This window comes from Ranitomeya variabilis, chromosome 4, assembly GCF_051348905.1.
Source record: "Ranitomeya variabilis isolate aRanVar5 chromosome 4, aRanVar5.hap1, whole genome shotgun sequence".
NCBI lineage: Eukaryota > Metazoa > Chordata > Amphibia > Anura > Dendrobatidae > Ranitomeya > Ranitomeya variabilis.
Window position 1 is genome coordinate 513,858,925 of NC_135235.1, and position 14,324 is coordinate 513,873,248.

The following is a 14,324-nucleotide window of genomic DNA, read 5'->3' on the forward strand; positions in this document are numbered from 1 at the left end:
ATGGGAGTTTTATGATAAATCCTAAATTCCAGCAAGCACCTTGTGTGAAGTTTGTGAACAGAACCTTAGTTTTCTAAACCGTTGACCTTTGAGCTTATTGCAGAAGAATTTCCAGAGTTGTAAATCTTGCAGCGATTGTATATTTGTACTAATAGTTTATTGAGCACAGTCCGTAAATCCATCATGGCCACCTGCTGTTGTGCAATTACCAGTCCCGCGGTACATTGCCAGATAAACTTGAATATAGCTTTATGTCTGGGAAATAAGAATGACCTCTAGCTGTGAATAATTATTAAATCTGTGCATGCAATATTCTGCAGGGGCTTTGCTGCCAGCAAGGAATCTCACGCAACCCTGGTTTTCCACAATCTTCTGGGAGAGATAGATCAGCAATACAGCCGCTTCCTGCAGGAGTCTAATGTCCTCTACCAGCACAACCTGAGGAGGATAAAGCAGTTACTGCAGGTAATGCCAGGCCACTGTCTACCTTTTTTTTTTTTTTTTTTTTTTTACTTCCTTGGTGACTCCTGCCAACGGTTTCTGGCACGTTTTGTGATTGCTCAGGGCTCAGTGTGCTCTCAAATGCTCTATAGTCCACCTCATCTAGTATGTTAACCCCTTAATGACCGCCAATACGTCTTTTAACTGACCTGGGATATAAGAGACTAGCCTCCCCATACAGGTGACAATCCAGCATCTGTCGGCTGTACACTATAGCTGACAACTTGCTGTATCAGCCACGATCAGTGTTGGCACCGTCCATATCTGTTCAACCCCTTAGATGCTGCTGTCAATAGTGACTACATCATATAAATGGTTAACAGAGTGTAGGGGCTTCCTCTTTAACCCCATCGGCACCCTCAGTTCATGATTGTGTGGTCCTGATGTTTGCCATGGCAATTCACAGCCAAATAGCGGCCTTAGAGTCTGACAGCTGTAGCAATCTGTTCAGAAGTTACCGACATTTAGGTGGTGAAAATACATTTTTTCATTCCTGTTATGTCACTTTGTATTAATTCGTGAAATACACCTCAAGGGTTAATAAACTACCTGACAGCAGTTTTCATATGTTGGGGGTGCTGTTTTTAAAATGGCGTCACTTTTGGAGGTTTTCCAATAGATAGGACTCCCAAAGTCACTTTAAACCTGGATAGGCCCTTCACAAACATACATTTTGTCTAAAGTTCCTTGAAAAAATGAAAATTTACTGCTACATTTTTAAACCTCCTAAAAGGCTGACAAATAAACATTTTACAAATGGTGCTGATGTAAGGCAGACATAAGAGAAATGTTATTTATTAATGTTTTGCTATGGGATGACTATCTGGGTTAAAGGGATAATCATTCAAAGTTTGAAAATTCAGTACTGATATGTTTTGTGTTTATAAAAAAATATCGACCTAAATTTATCATTGTCATAAATTATAATGTGACACAAGAAAACAATCTCAAAATCACTGGGATTTGTTGGAGTTCCAGAGTAATTACCACATAAAGTGACACTGGTCAGATTTAAAAAATTTGGCCCGGTCATTAAGGGGACCCATCCCATCTTAGACAACCCCTTTAATATTGGACCATCCTTCCTTAAAGGGAACCTATCACCCCGTTTTTTTCGGTATGAGATAAAAATACTGTTAAATAGGGCCTGAGCTGTGCATTACAATAGTGTAGTTTGTGGACCCCGATTCCCCACCTATGCTGCCGAAATACGTTACCAAAGCAGTCATTTTCGCCTGTCAATCAGGCTGGTCAGGTCGGATGGGCGTGGCTTCTTCCCCCAGATATTGCGTAGTTTTCCGTTGGTGGCGTAGTGGTGTGCGCATGTCCAAGGTCCCCAATCCTGCACGGGGGGGTGAAAATAGCAGCGATGTCCGTTATTCCATTGGTGGTCGGTGGGCGCGGCCATCTTGCTTTGGCCGCGCGTGCGCAGAAGCGGCGCTCTGCTGGCCGCGGCTTCAGGAAAATGGCCGCCGCGATCTCCATCTGCGCACGCGCGGCATCCCGCGGCCATTTTCCTGAAGCCGCGGCCAGCAGAGCGCCGCTTCTGCGCACGCGCGGCCAAAGGAAGATGGCCGCGCCCACCGACCACCAATGGAATAACGGACATCGCTGCTGTTTTCACCCCCCCGTGCAGGATTGGGGACGTTGGACATGCGCACACCACTACGCCACCAACGGAAAACTACGCAATATCTGGGGGAAGAAGCCACGCCCATCCGACCTGACCAGCCTGATTGACAGGCGAAAATGACTACTTTGGTAACGTATTTCGGCAGCATAGGTGGGGAATCGGGGTCCACAAACTACACTATTGTAATGCACAGCTCAGGCCATATTTAACAGTATTTTTATCTCATACCGAAAAAAACGGGGTGATAGGTTCCCTTTAAGGCCCCAGGCAATTAACTGATTTTGCCAAATTAAGCTGTTGACTGTTAGATAACAGTAATGATTCTGATGAATATCCATCCATGTAATAAATAGTGGACCGAGTTTTCTACATAGCGGTTGTCCTCCGTGGAGCAAAGGAAGTGATGAATCCCTGTCTATGATGTAAAAATGCCCCAATACACCGTATTGGCATAGCTACCTCGCCCTGCTAACCCTATACTCGTTGGTGTGAAGAATTGATTGAAAGCTCTCATCAGACAGTCTCGCTGCAGCTGGACTAGTCTTGCACAGTTTTATCTACAGTAGCTGTTGCTGAGTAGTCTTCAGCACATTTCTTTATTATCCTTTCTCCTGCTGCCGCCTACCCCCATCTTTCTCTCTTCCTTCCTTGCTGCAGTGTTACTTCTGGACCTCCTTGTTGAACCTGAGCCAGCAACTCCTGCAGAGCCATAAATTCCTGTCTGTTACAATGTGGACAGAGGGGCACGCACAGCCCCCAGCAACACAGCCAGCCTAATAGATGTGGAAATAATGCTAGGGAATCCAGCTACGGACAAGCTGTGCCATGTATTTTCCGTCGTTGCCACTCCCTTTGTAGGCTCTGTAGCTTTTATATTATGCGTATAAGGGTGTACAAATACACTGCTCAAAAAGATAAAGGGAACACTAAAATCCCACATCCTAGATATCACTGAATGAAATATTCCAGTTGTAAATCTTTATTCATTACATAGTGGAATGTGGAACGAATATCTCACGGAGGTCTGGAGTTGGAATGATGCTCAAAATCAAAGTGGAAAATGAAGTTACAGGCTGATCCAACTTCAGTGGAAATGCCTCAAGACAAGGAAATGATGCTCAGTAGTGTGTGTGGCCTCCACGTGCCTGTATGATCTCCCTACAATGCCTGGGCATACTCCTGATGAGGCAGCGGATGGTCTCCTGAAGGATCTCCTCCCAGACCTGGACTAAAGCATCCGCCAACTCCTGGACAGTCTGTGATGCAACGTGAAATTGGTGGGTGGTGCGAGACATGATGTCCCAGATGTGTTCAATTGGATTCAGGTCTGGGGAACGGGCGGGCCAGTCTATAACTTCAATGCCTTCATCTTGCAGGAACTGCTGACACACTCCAGCCACATGAGGTCTGGCATTGTCCTGCATTAGGAGGAAACCAGGGCCAACCGCACCAGCATATGGTCTCACAAGGGGTCTGAGGATCTCATCTTGGTACCTAATGGCAGTCAGGCTACCTCTGGCGAGCACTTGGAGGGCTGTGCAGCCCTCCAAAGAAATGTCACCCCACACCATTACTGACCCACTGCCAAACCGGTGATGCTGAAGTATGTTGCAGGCAGCAGATTGCTCTCCACATCATCTCCAGACTGTCACGTCTGTCACATGTGCTCAGTGTGAGACTGCTTTCATCTGTGAAGAGCACAGGGCGCCAGTGGCAAATTTGCCAATCCTGGTGTTCTGTGGCAAATGCCAAGCGTCTTGCACGGTGTTGGGCTGTGAGCACAACCCCCATCTGTGGACGTCGGGCACTCAGACCATCCTCATGGAGTCGGTTTCTAACCGTTTGTGCAGACACATGCACATTTGTGGCCTGATGGAGGTCATTTTGCAGAGCTCTGGCAGTGCTCCTCCTGTTCCTTTCACAAAGGCTGAGGTAGCGGTCCTGCTGCTGGGTTGTTGCCCTCCTTCGGCCCCCTCCATGTCTCCTGGTGTACTGGCCTGCCTCCTGGAAGCGCCTCCTGCCTCTGGACACAGCAAACCTTGCCACAGCTCGCATTGATGTGCCATCCTGGATGATCTGCACTACCTGAGCCACTTGTGGTAGCATAAGACGGACTCTACAACCCACACAAGTGTGAAAGCACAACCAACATTCAAAAGTGACCAAAACATGAGCCAGAAAACATTGGTTCTGAGATGTGGTCTGTGGTCCCCACCTGCAGAACCACTCCTTTATTGAGGGTGTCTTGATAATTGCCAATAATTTCCATCTGTTGTCTATTCCATTTGCACAACCGCTTGTGAAATTGATTGTCAAACAGAGTTGCTTCCTAAGTGGACAGTTTGATTTCACAGAAGTTTGATTCACTTGGGCTTATATTCTGTTGTTTAAGTGTTCCCTTTATTTTTTTGAGCAGTGTATATGACCATAAACCTGGAGCTGTGAGTACAGGACTTGTTTCCAGCAGTTGCTTTATAATTTCAGAGAAGCACGTACATTCAGGATGCATTATGAAGCTAAAATTCTGCAATTTACTATAGTCCAGCTGGCAACTCTCTATCTGTTGGGAAACCTACAGCTCCCATCTTGCTCAGACAGCTCCTTGACCTTAAGAAGAAGGGGGCCCACCTCGACGTCTGCTAAGTGAGCGTGCCTGTGCTGCCTTTTTCAGCATGGCTTTTAGGCATACTGTGAAAGATCTTTAGGATGGGTTCACACAATGTATTCGCTCTGCAGTTTTCTTGCAAATTTATTGCGATTTCGGAAATTCGCTGTAAGAAAACAAAGTGCAATTATTCTAAGTAGGCTAGGACCCCTTCATGATAATGTCTGTAAAGCGCTGCGGAATATGTTGGCGCTATATAAATATAGAGATTATTATTATTATCCTGCAGTTTTTAGTGGTTCTGAATATTAAGAGCACACCAGTCAAGAAGAGGTTGCCCTTTCTTAAAAGTTGCCATATTTAACATGGTGGGAATACTCCTTAAGATAATCTGTGACATTGTGAATTGCAGGCAGCATTAGTCGGAATTGAACAGATGGAGATTTAGACTTCTTAGAAAATATTGAGCATAACTTGTATTTTATTCACTCTGGTCTGAGCAGTCTAGGGGGCGGTCCTAATCAGTGGTTGTTGAACAGTGATTAGGACCACCCCCTTGACTGCTAAGTCCAGAATGAGCAAGGATTTCAGTGAATCTGTTACCAGAATCTCGTGTATGAAGCTGCTCGTGCCTTGCTGACCACAGACTGAACAACATCTATGAACTGAGAGGTCAAATATCTTTTTCATTATATTTTCTTTAAATCCTTGTGGCATCTGTTTCTGCAGAGCAGATACCTGGAAAAGCCAATGGAAATTGCACGGATTGTGGCCAGATGCTTGTGGGAAGAGGGGAGGCTTCTCCAGACTGCTGCCGCTGCGGCTCAGGTTTGTGTTGACGCCAAGCATGTCTGTGTGTGGGCAGCATTGTCTGATAAGTCACTTTATATTACATCTTTCATTGTGTTGTGACCTTGTGTTTGGTAAAGTGGAATACAAGGGGTGTCTTCTTTTAATTTTCCCTTTCTAACCTCCTAAATTGCATAATGTTATCGCTACCATAGAGACAGCACTGCCATTGTCTGTACTGAGCCCTGATCTACTGATTAGTATGATGTATTGTGTATGACATCTCCTAGCCACCTACACATACACTTCACAAGTACATGTCTGTAGAAAATAGTCATCTCGAGAAGATGTATGGATTACGTATTTATGGTGATAATTTTAAAGAGGGGACTTTTCTTTTTTTCTTCTAGCTTTATGTAGGCTTTTTTAATTACATGTTTTTTTTCATAATCCCCTATCATTGCAGCAGCCACTGACAAATATTTATCCAAAAACTAGTAGTCAATCAAGCACTGCGATGAAATGTAAAAAACTGTACTTGTATCTAATAAACACCATGTGACAAAATGGCTTGTTCAAGCAGAGGAAAATATTCCAAATTGTAAAAAAGTTGATGCTTTTCGAAGTGATACTTCTTATTCATAACTGTAAGATACTGTAAGACTATTCTTACTGAGTGTATTGGGGAACACTCGCTTTGCCGCGACATTCAGCACACGGGCACGGGTTTTTAAAACAAAACAGTCTATTTGGTTTATTAAGGTATCATAAACCACATCACGAACAGTCCATTTATACACTGTACCTAGGTCCTCACATCAAGTTTCATAACCTCATTCTGTGGCAACTAAACACGCTGGTCCTCACTGACCAGTTGCTACACAGTTCAGGTTACAAGCACCAACAGCTTATAGAGGTACCTTATGGGAGCTCCTGCTCCATCTGCTGACTCCTTGTCAGTCCTCTCTCCTGGGGAAACTGCCTAACGGGGTTCACCAACCTGCCTGGCCGGCACACATCAGTCAGTCCAGAGCCACCGAAGGCCGGTAGCTTCCCCAACGCCGATCATCCAGGTCCACAGTCTCTCAGGTGCTCCAAGAAGACTCCACTCGCAGGAGCTTCTAACACAGACTGTCCAGGACCATGATCACACTGTAGTCTTCAGAACGTCCGTCCCACCTGGGACCGTCCAACACAGAGGCATGTGGCCTGTCTGGGTGCTATTCAGGACTTAGTCCAATACCCAGGCCACCAGGTCCAAACCATGTGCATACACAGGAAGCCTCCTCCCAGGGCTTCCAACACGGGAGCACACAGCTCATGCACAGGCTTCCAGGACCTTGCACTTGGACCATTCAGATCCAACACTGGTACCACACAGAAGACCCATGTGACCCTCACCCTGGTCAGGTTATGAACCTGTAACCACACCCACAGTAATGGATCACCTGGGCTGGTCACGTGATCCTGACATTACTGCAGGTCAATTCTCACGGCCTCAATACGACTCCGTGCACATACCGGGGAGACCATGCAGCGCCCCCTACCTGTTACAGGGGTCACTATATCACAATAACCTTATGAGTAAGAAGTATCACTTGGAAACGCTTCCACCTTAACTTTTTTACGATGTTTTCTACTGATTTAAAATGCTATTTTGTCAGATGTTTTTTATTGGATACAAGTACAGTTGTTGTTTTTTGTTACATTTTATTGAATTGCTGGATCAACTACTAATTTTTGGATTGCCTTTGCTGTGGACTTGTCATTGAAATACGTGAGACGATTGTGTTATTCCGACAAATGTTTGCATGCAGTGGTATTCGGGTCATCGGCCTGAAAATCCTTATGCTGTAAAGTATGTAGTGGGAAACCATAAATAAATGGCTACATTTAAGTGTTTCCATGAATTTGGTGCTGCTATACAAAAATATCAACAAACCATATATGTTTAGTGTTTTAATCATCCCATTCACTGGAACTGATATTGTTATTTATGCTGAGCAATGTAAAAATGCAAAAAAAAATAATCAAGGGCTGAATTGCGGGGGGTTTTTTTAGCCCCCCCCTCCCAAGTAAAGTTGTGTTAATCAATAGGTTATTTCTACTCCAAAACGGTGCCATTGAAAAATACAGCTCAAGCCTCCGTATTGATACATCAACAAAAAATAAGGTTGCTGTTACCTGAATATTAACTCCTAACTAATAAAATCATTTCTGATGTACAGCCTATATATTCACTTAATACAGAGACTTGTCTCCCAATCCGAATGTATTCTCTTTTTCAGCAAGGAGGGCCAGCGTCACACCCTACCGCAACTCTAGTGACCGAAAAGCAGCAGATGTTGGAGCAGCACCTGCAGGATGTCAGAAAGAAAGTCCAGGTGCACCTTGCGTGGTTTCGTATTCTATACAGTACATGTGCTGATTTCTGCTAATCCATGGCTGCCTTCTTTTTTACAGGATCTTGAACAGAAAATGAAAGTCGTGGAGAATCTTCAGGATGACTTTGATTTTAACTACAAAACTTTAAAAAGCCAAAGCGGTGAGTTAATGCAGTCAGTTCTCTAAAAGAGAAGATGTCTGGATGACTGCACAACTATTGCAAAATGAAAAGCACTGAATTTGGTGGGGGTCTAGTGATCTAGCTGGATGGGAGGCATCTTGCTGCAGCAGGAACCATCCACCCCACTGCAGGTGTATGAAGACATATGGTGGAAGGCCCTTCCTGCAGATAAGAAACAGTTTTATTTCTATTATTAGTTTAGTGATCTTAACGAAGTGCTCTCCAAGGCAGTGGAGTCAGTCTGTGTACATTTTGGTGGAGTCTGTTAAAAATTATCCCTACTCTTAAAATGTATAATGAATTGGGTACCGTAGTGCAGTGCATCATGTGCTAAGAATTTGGGAAAGTTCTGAAAAGTCCTATAAATGTCTGTTCTGTTCCTGATCTAGGGATCTTTGCTTTTAGTGGAAGTGAATCTGTGCTGCACTTTATGCACATGATCAGTAGTGAGGCAGTGCTGTGGAGTCGTGAGTAAGGGAAATTGCGGAGTCGGAGGTTTGTCGTACGGACTCCGCAGCCCTGGTACTCACATTACTGATCCCGCATCCTGCTGTATCTAAACCTGTATTGTTTGTGGAAAAGTAGTAGTTGTATGAAGGTTGGGATTGCTTGCAGGAGACAGAGCACATCAAATGGAAGAACATTCCTTTTATATATAAACTAAACCTGAAATAACCTACATAAAGGGCTTGTACAAGACTTAAGTTTTTAGGCTCATAGTAAAAAACAAACAGGTAAGTAGTTGCTCGTGGAAGCAACTATCTGTCTTTTCTACATGACGCCGACTCGGTGTTCGCTGAATACACCTGTTGGCGATTTAGCTGCTGCATGTCACCAGAACTGTTCTGTCGGCTGGATTTGACTGCCGATATCATGCTGATTGACTGCCAGCTCCCTTCTATCAATCAGCATGACGTCAGCAGTAATGGAAGAGAAGCCGCTGCTCTGTTGATTTGATGTAATTGGAATTGACTGAATCACTGGCAGGAACGGTATGACAGGTGATCGGCACTAGTCACAACAAGGAGGTAACTTACAACTATTTGCCTGCTATTTCTTAGGCCCATAATAAACTAGATGTTTCCAGCCAGCTAACGCTCGGCACGCTCATTGCTATCTAATGCTGCTGGTGATTAAACTAAAGTAAATAATGACAACATTCAATAGCGCTTACGCAGGTGGTAAATTAACTTAAAATGAAGTTAATAACAATAGTGTGGTGATGTGTTGGGGCGGGATTGTGTGGTGATGTGTTGGGGGTGGGATTATGTGTGGTGATGTGGTGGGGGGGCGGGATTGTGTGGTGATGTGTTGGGGGTGGGATTATGCGTGGTGATGTGGTGGGGGGGCGGGATTATGTGTGGTGATGTGGGGGGCGGGATTATGTGTGGTGGAGAGCGGGATTGTGTGTGGTAATAGGGTGGGAGGCAGGATTGTGTGGTGATATGGTGGGGGGCGGAGCTACTGTGCAGGGGGCGGGATTAGCGAGTAATCACGATGCTATATATGTATATGTAGATTAAATAGTCCTGGACAACTTTTTATGATACTTGGTTAACTGGACTCCATATTTTATGGTTGAAAATTGTTATGTCCTTGAGAAGTAGGATGTCTCACTTTTATGATAATATATTTCCTTCTCTTTTTTTTTTTCTTTTTTTCTTTTTTTTAAATAAACATTATCCTATATTATGATTAATCTGTGAAATATAAAAATAACACTAATGTTTAGCGAATGTTGTAGCTGTTTTTGTTCTGATCCAAAGTTAGATTGCCGGATCACCAGTGAGGCCGAAGTAAGAGATTAGGTCCTCCAATATAACAAGCGCTCAGTGAATAGAATGCACACTTGTGAGCAGAACAGTTCTGTTTATTCACATGCGAATAGTTTCTTCTTCTACCATTTACAAACAATGTAGCACATGTAGTCCTTCCCCCTTGTTACCCAGGTCATTCTGACTTTATCATGTACCCATAACAATCCTTGACTATAAGGCTGGGTAATACAAGATATAGAACAGAGAAGAAAAACGTTAACCCTTCTATATCAAGAACATGAAAAATCGAACTGTGTTTTTCAGTCCTGGTTGACCTTTTTTCATTATATACAATACGTGCGTTCCAGCTCTTCCGGTTCATATTGCTTTGTCTTACTCTTACATTACAGACCTTTCCGATCTAAATGGCAATAGCCAGTCAGTGACGCGTCAAAAGATGCAGCAGCTGGAACAGATGTTGACTGCTTTGGACCAGTTAAGAAGGGTAATAATGCAATCTGATCTGCTTACACCTAAATGTAGTAAAATTTAGATACCTGCTACATACAACAAGCTTTGAGAGGTAACTTGATTCCCAGTGTCCCAACTACCAGAAATGTGAACCTATTGTAAACTAGTTTCTCCAGGAAAACCTGATCTGACTGAGTCCCTGTAAATTTGCAATGAAGGGCAAGGGCTTGATCACACCCGAAGTCCTGTGAGTTTTGGAATACATTTAGACCATGATTGTTTTTCAGCCAACCCACATCTGTGGGATACATCATTTTTCCCAGTGCAGCACAGCTAAAATGAGACACATTCTTTCTTAAAAGGGATGTCCAATTTAGGATATATCTGTAGGATATGGCATAAATGTGGATTAACGCTTTAAAAAAAAAAATACTCTACAAAGCCTGTCTCTGAAACTGTGTATTTTAACAAACGGTTTTGATTGTCTTTCTGTAATGTTAAGTTTGTTTTTTTTTTGTTTTTTTTTATAAATAAATTGTAGACCATAATCAGTGACCTGGCTGGTCTCCTCTCCGCCATGGAGTATGTCCAGAAGACTTTAACAGATGAGGAGCTGGCAGACTGGAAAAGGAGACAACAGATTGCTTGTATTGGTGGACCTCCAAACATCTGTCTTGACCGACTGGAGAACTGGTGAGAAACAGGATGGCCAAAGGGTTTGGGGTTAAATATTTCACCATTGCTGTCCTGTAACTAGAAGAAAAGTATGAACATGAGCTTACTATTCAATACTACGTAGGTCATAGAGAGGATAGGAGTGTGGATTTTATGTTTTAAAGGGGTCTTTCATGCTAAAGTGTGTGACTTCCCATGATCACCATTCTGTAGGTAGGAGGGGTTTAAATAGAGCTTTGGTCTATGATGTGCCCTACCACTCCAATCAGAATCTATGAAACAGTCCTGAAATATGACTTACTAAGTCTACGTTCACATTTGCGGTCAGCGCCGCAGCGTCGGGCACCGCAGCGTCGCCGCATGCGTCATGCGCCCCTATATTTAACATGGGGGCGCATGGACATGCGTCGCACTTGCGTTTTGCGCCGCATGCGTCCCTGCGGCGCCCGCGTCTGGGCGCAGAGGACGCAGCAAGTTGCATTTTTGCTGCGTCCAAAATCAATGAAAAAAAGGACGCATGCGGCGCAAAACGCAGCGTTGTGCGTGCGTTTTGCTGCGTTTTTGTTTGCGTTGTGCGTTGCGGCGCCGACGCTGCGGCGCACAACGCAAATGTGAACGTAGCCTAACTTATCACTACCAGAACATGGGAGGGGAGCAGAGAATCTCACACAGGGAAGGGTGTATGTCTAGAGCAGCAGCTCATAAATGAGCGTGAACTAGGCAGTTAAAACAGCACTGTCAGCATGGTGTGTGAGAGAGAAGGAAGCAAAATAAGGTTATTTCAAGGTTTCATAACTTTACAAAGGCTGATCAATAATTTAATTAAAAAAGTATAGTAGATCTTTAATACCTGCTAACTGGCAATGCCAGCAGTGGAACCCTTACTGATTTAGCTTTTATCATCCATCCATTGGATGTGCTTTCAGCTGGAATACTTATTTAACTGGCAGAGGCTGTTTATGTTCCATTGTAGTTAAGGTATTCACAGAGTAGTATGTGTGTGTTAAGGTACCTTCACACGAAACGACATCGCTAGCGATCCGTGACGTTGCAGCGTCCTCGCTAGCGATATCGTTTCGTTTGACACGCAGCAGCGATCAGGATCCTGTTGTGATGTCGCTGGTCGCTGAATAAAGTCCAGAACTTTATTTGGTCGTCCGATCGCTGTGTATCGTTGTGTTTGAAAGCAAAAGCAACGATACCAGCGATGTTTTACACTGGTAACCAGGGTAAACATCGGGTTACCAAGCGCAGGGCCGCGCTTAGTAACCCGATGTTTACCCTGGTTACCAGCGTAAAAGTAAAAAAAACCAACAGTACATGCTCACCTGCGCGTCCCCCAGCCTCTGCTTCCTGACACTGACTGAGCGCCGGCCCTAAACTGAAAGTGAAAGCACAGCGGTGACGTCACCGCTGTGCTGTTAGGGCCGGAGCTCAGTCAGTGTCAGGAAGCAGAGGCTGGGGGACGCGCAGGTGAGCATGTACTGTTGGTTTTTTTTACTTTTACGCTGGTAACCAGGGTAAACATCGGGTTACTAAGCGCGGCCTTGCGCTTAGCAACCCGATGTTTACCCTGGTTACCCGGGGACCTCGGCATCGTTGGTCGCTGGAGAGCTGTCTGTGTGACAGCTCCCCAGCGATCAAACAGCGACGCTGCAGCGATCGGCATCGTTGTCGCTATCGCTGCAGCGTCGCTTCGTGTGAAGGTACCCTTAGCAAAAGAGGTAAATGTGTTGTGTGTGAGAGATTTTGCCTTGTGTACATCACCATATATCTTCTTATAATGTCTTTGTGAGTTTAGACTTCCTTTTTTTTTTTACAGGATAACGTCTTTGGCTGAGTCTCAGTTGCAGACCCGACAGCAAATAAAGAAGCTTGAGGAATTGCAGCAAAAAGTTTCCTATAAGGGAGACCCCATCATTCAACACCGTCCCATGCTAGAGGAGAGGATTGTGGAATTATTTAGGAATCTCATGAAGAGGTGTGGTGAAGTATGAAAAATGTAGGCCCTGGTGATCATGTTATGGATCCGTTTTCCAGCATAGAATGACAACCCCTGCTTATGTGGTTTATTAGGGGATGTTTACGTTATAAAGGGGACCTCCCCTTATGATAAAAAAAAAAAGAACCGCAATAAAAAAGTGGCTCCCACTCTAATGGAACGAGCCCAGCCATACACCACTTGGCCGGCCATCTTTTTGAATTGCTTGCATGTAATATAACATGAAAATTTGTAGCCAGACAGGACTGATTGACTGGTATTACAGAAGATGGACCAAATCCACATAAGCATCTGTTTAAAAAAAAAAAAAAAATGGAATGGGTTCATCTGGGTTCTATTAGTTTTAACAGAATGAACGATTATTGCTGTCAAAAGCACTGAAAAGCTTTATATACACCCTAATATTACCACAAACAGAAGTAGTTGCTGTTTACTGCACCTGCACTTGTACTCTCTCTTCTGTCACTGGTTATTACTTGGGAATTGTCATGATTAAAGATGGGCGAACCTGAACAGTAATGTTCGGGGTCCATACTGAACACCTACTGTCCGGGCACAGACCCCGAACACAGACTTCACCGGGTTTGGCGCCCAAACACTGGGTGTTTCTAGCGAGAAACACTGGCGGTTCTGATCAGCAGTAAGATTAACACCACTAGTCAGAGTGCTGCGGCTGCCACACTGTCATCTGAAAAATTATACCCCAGTCAAGAGGCATCAACTGATGGGACTACTGTTCCCATCAGCCTACACCTGCCGCTAATAATAATGAGAGCAGGCAGCAGCTGATGGGAGTATTAATCAGCTGGCACCTGCGCTATAAATAAATTTAAAAAAAATTACGTGGGTTCTCCTGTATTTTTGTTAACCAGCATGGCAAAACTGACAGCTTCGGGCTGCAACCCCCAGCTGTCAACTTCAACATGGCTGGTTACCAAGAACAGAGGGGTCCCCATGCCGGTTTTTTTTTTTTAAACTGTCCAGGAGTTCGCCTATCACTAGTCAAGATGGTATTGGCATATTGTTACAAGCCCTCTGGTCCTTGTGGCGACTCTACTTTTATTACTTGAATCACTAAGAAAGGTGTATCTACTACATTTACCATATTCTCATATTTTCTCACTTGTTTAAAATGGCAGGCACGGTACTGATTAAGGAACGTGCCTCTGACTGTGGAGCCCATAGGGTTAAAGCTAGAAGGAAACACTGTGCAGTGCCAAATTCCCCCCTCCCTCTGCTCCCCCAGGTGATGCACTAATTAGGACGCCCGGCTGACCAATGGGAATAAAGGGGAAGGGGCGTCCGGCCACACCTACATGGGTTAA

General features: G+C 44.4%; 1 protein-coding gene across 5 annotated transcripts in view; it reads left to right on the plus strand.

Annotated features, from left to right (window-relative positions):
- The window catches only part of STAT3 (signal transducer and activator of transcription 3), a 77,759-nt gene that overhangs the window by 42,019 nt on the left and 21,416 nt on the right, over positions 1–14,324 (plus strand). For all 5 annotated transcript variants that reach the window (XM_077252126.1, XM_077252127.1, XM_077252123.1 and 2 more), the window contains exons 3-9: positions 321–465; positions 5,469–5,567; positions 7,817–7,912; positions 7,992–8,073; positions 10,262–10,356; positions 10,864–11,015; positions 12,820–12,978. In XM_077252126.1, coding sequence (XP_077108241.1) covers positions 321–465; positions 5,469–5,567; positions 7,817–7,912; positions 7,992–8,073; positions 10,262–10,356; positions 10,864–11,015; positions 12,820–12,978 — 828 coding nt within the window. The remainder of the gene's footprint in view (positions 1–320; positions 466–5,468; positions 5,568–7,816; positions 7,913–7,991; positions 8,074–10,261; positions 10,357–10,863; positions 11,016–12,819; positions 12,979–14,324) is intronic.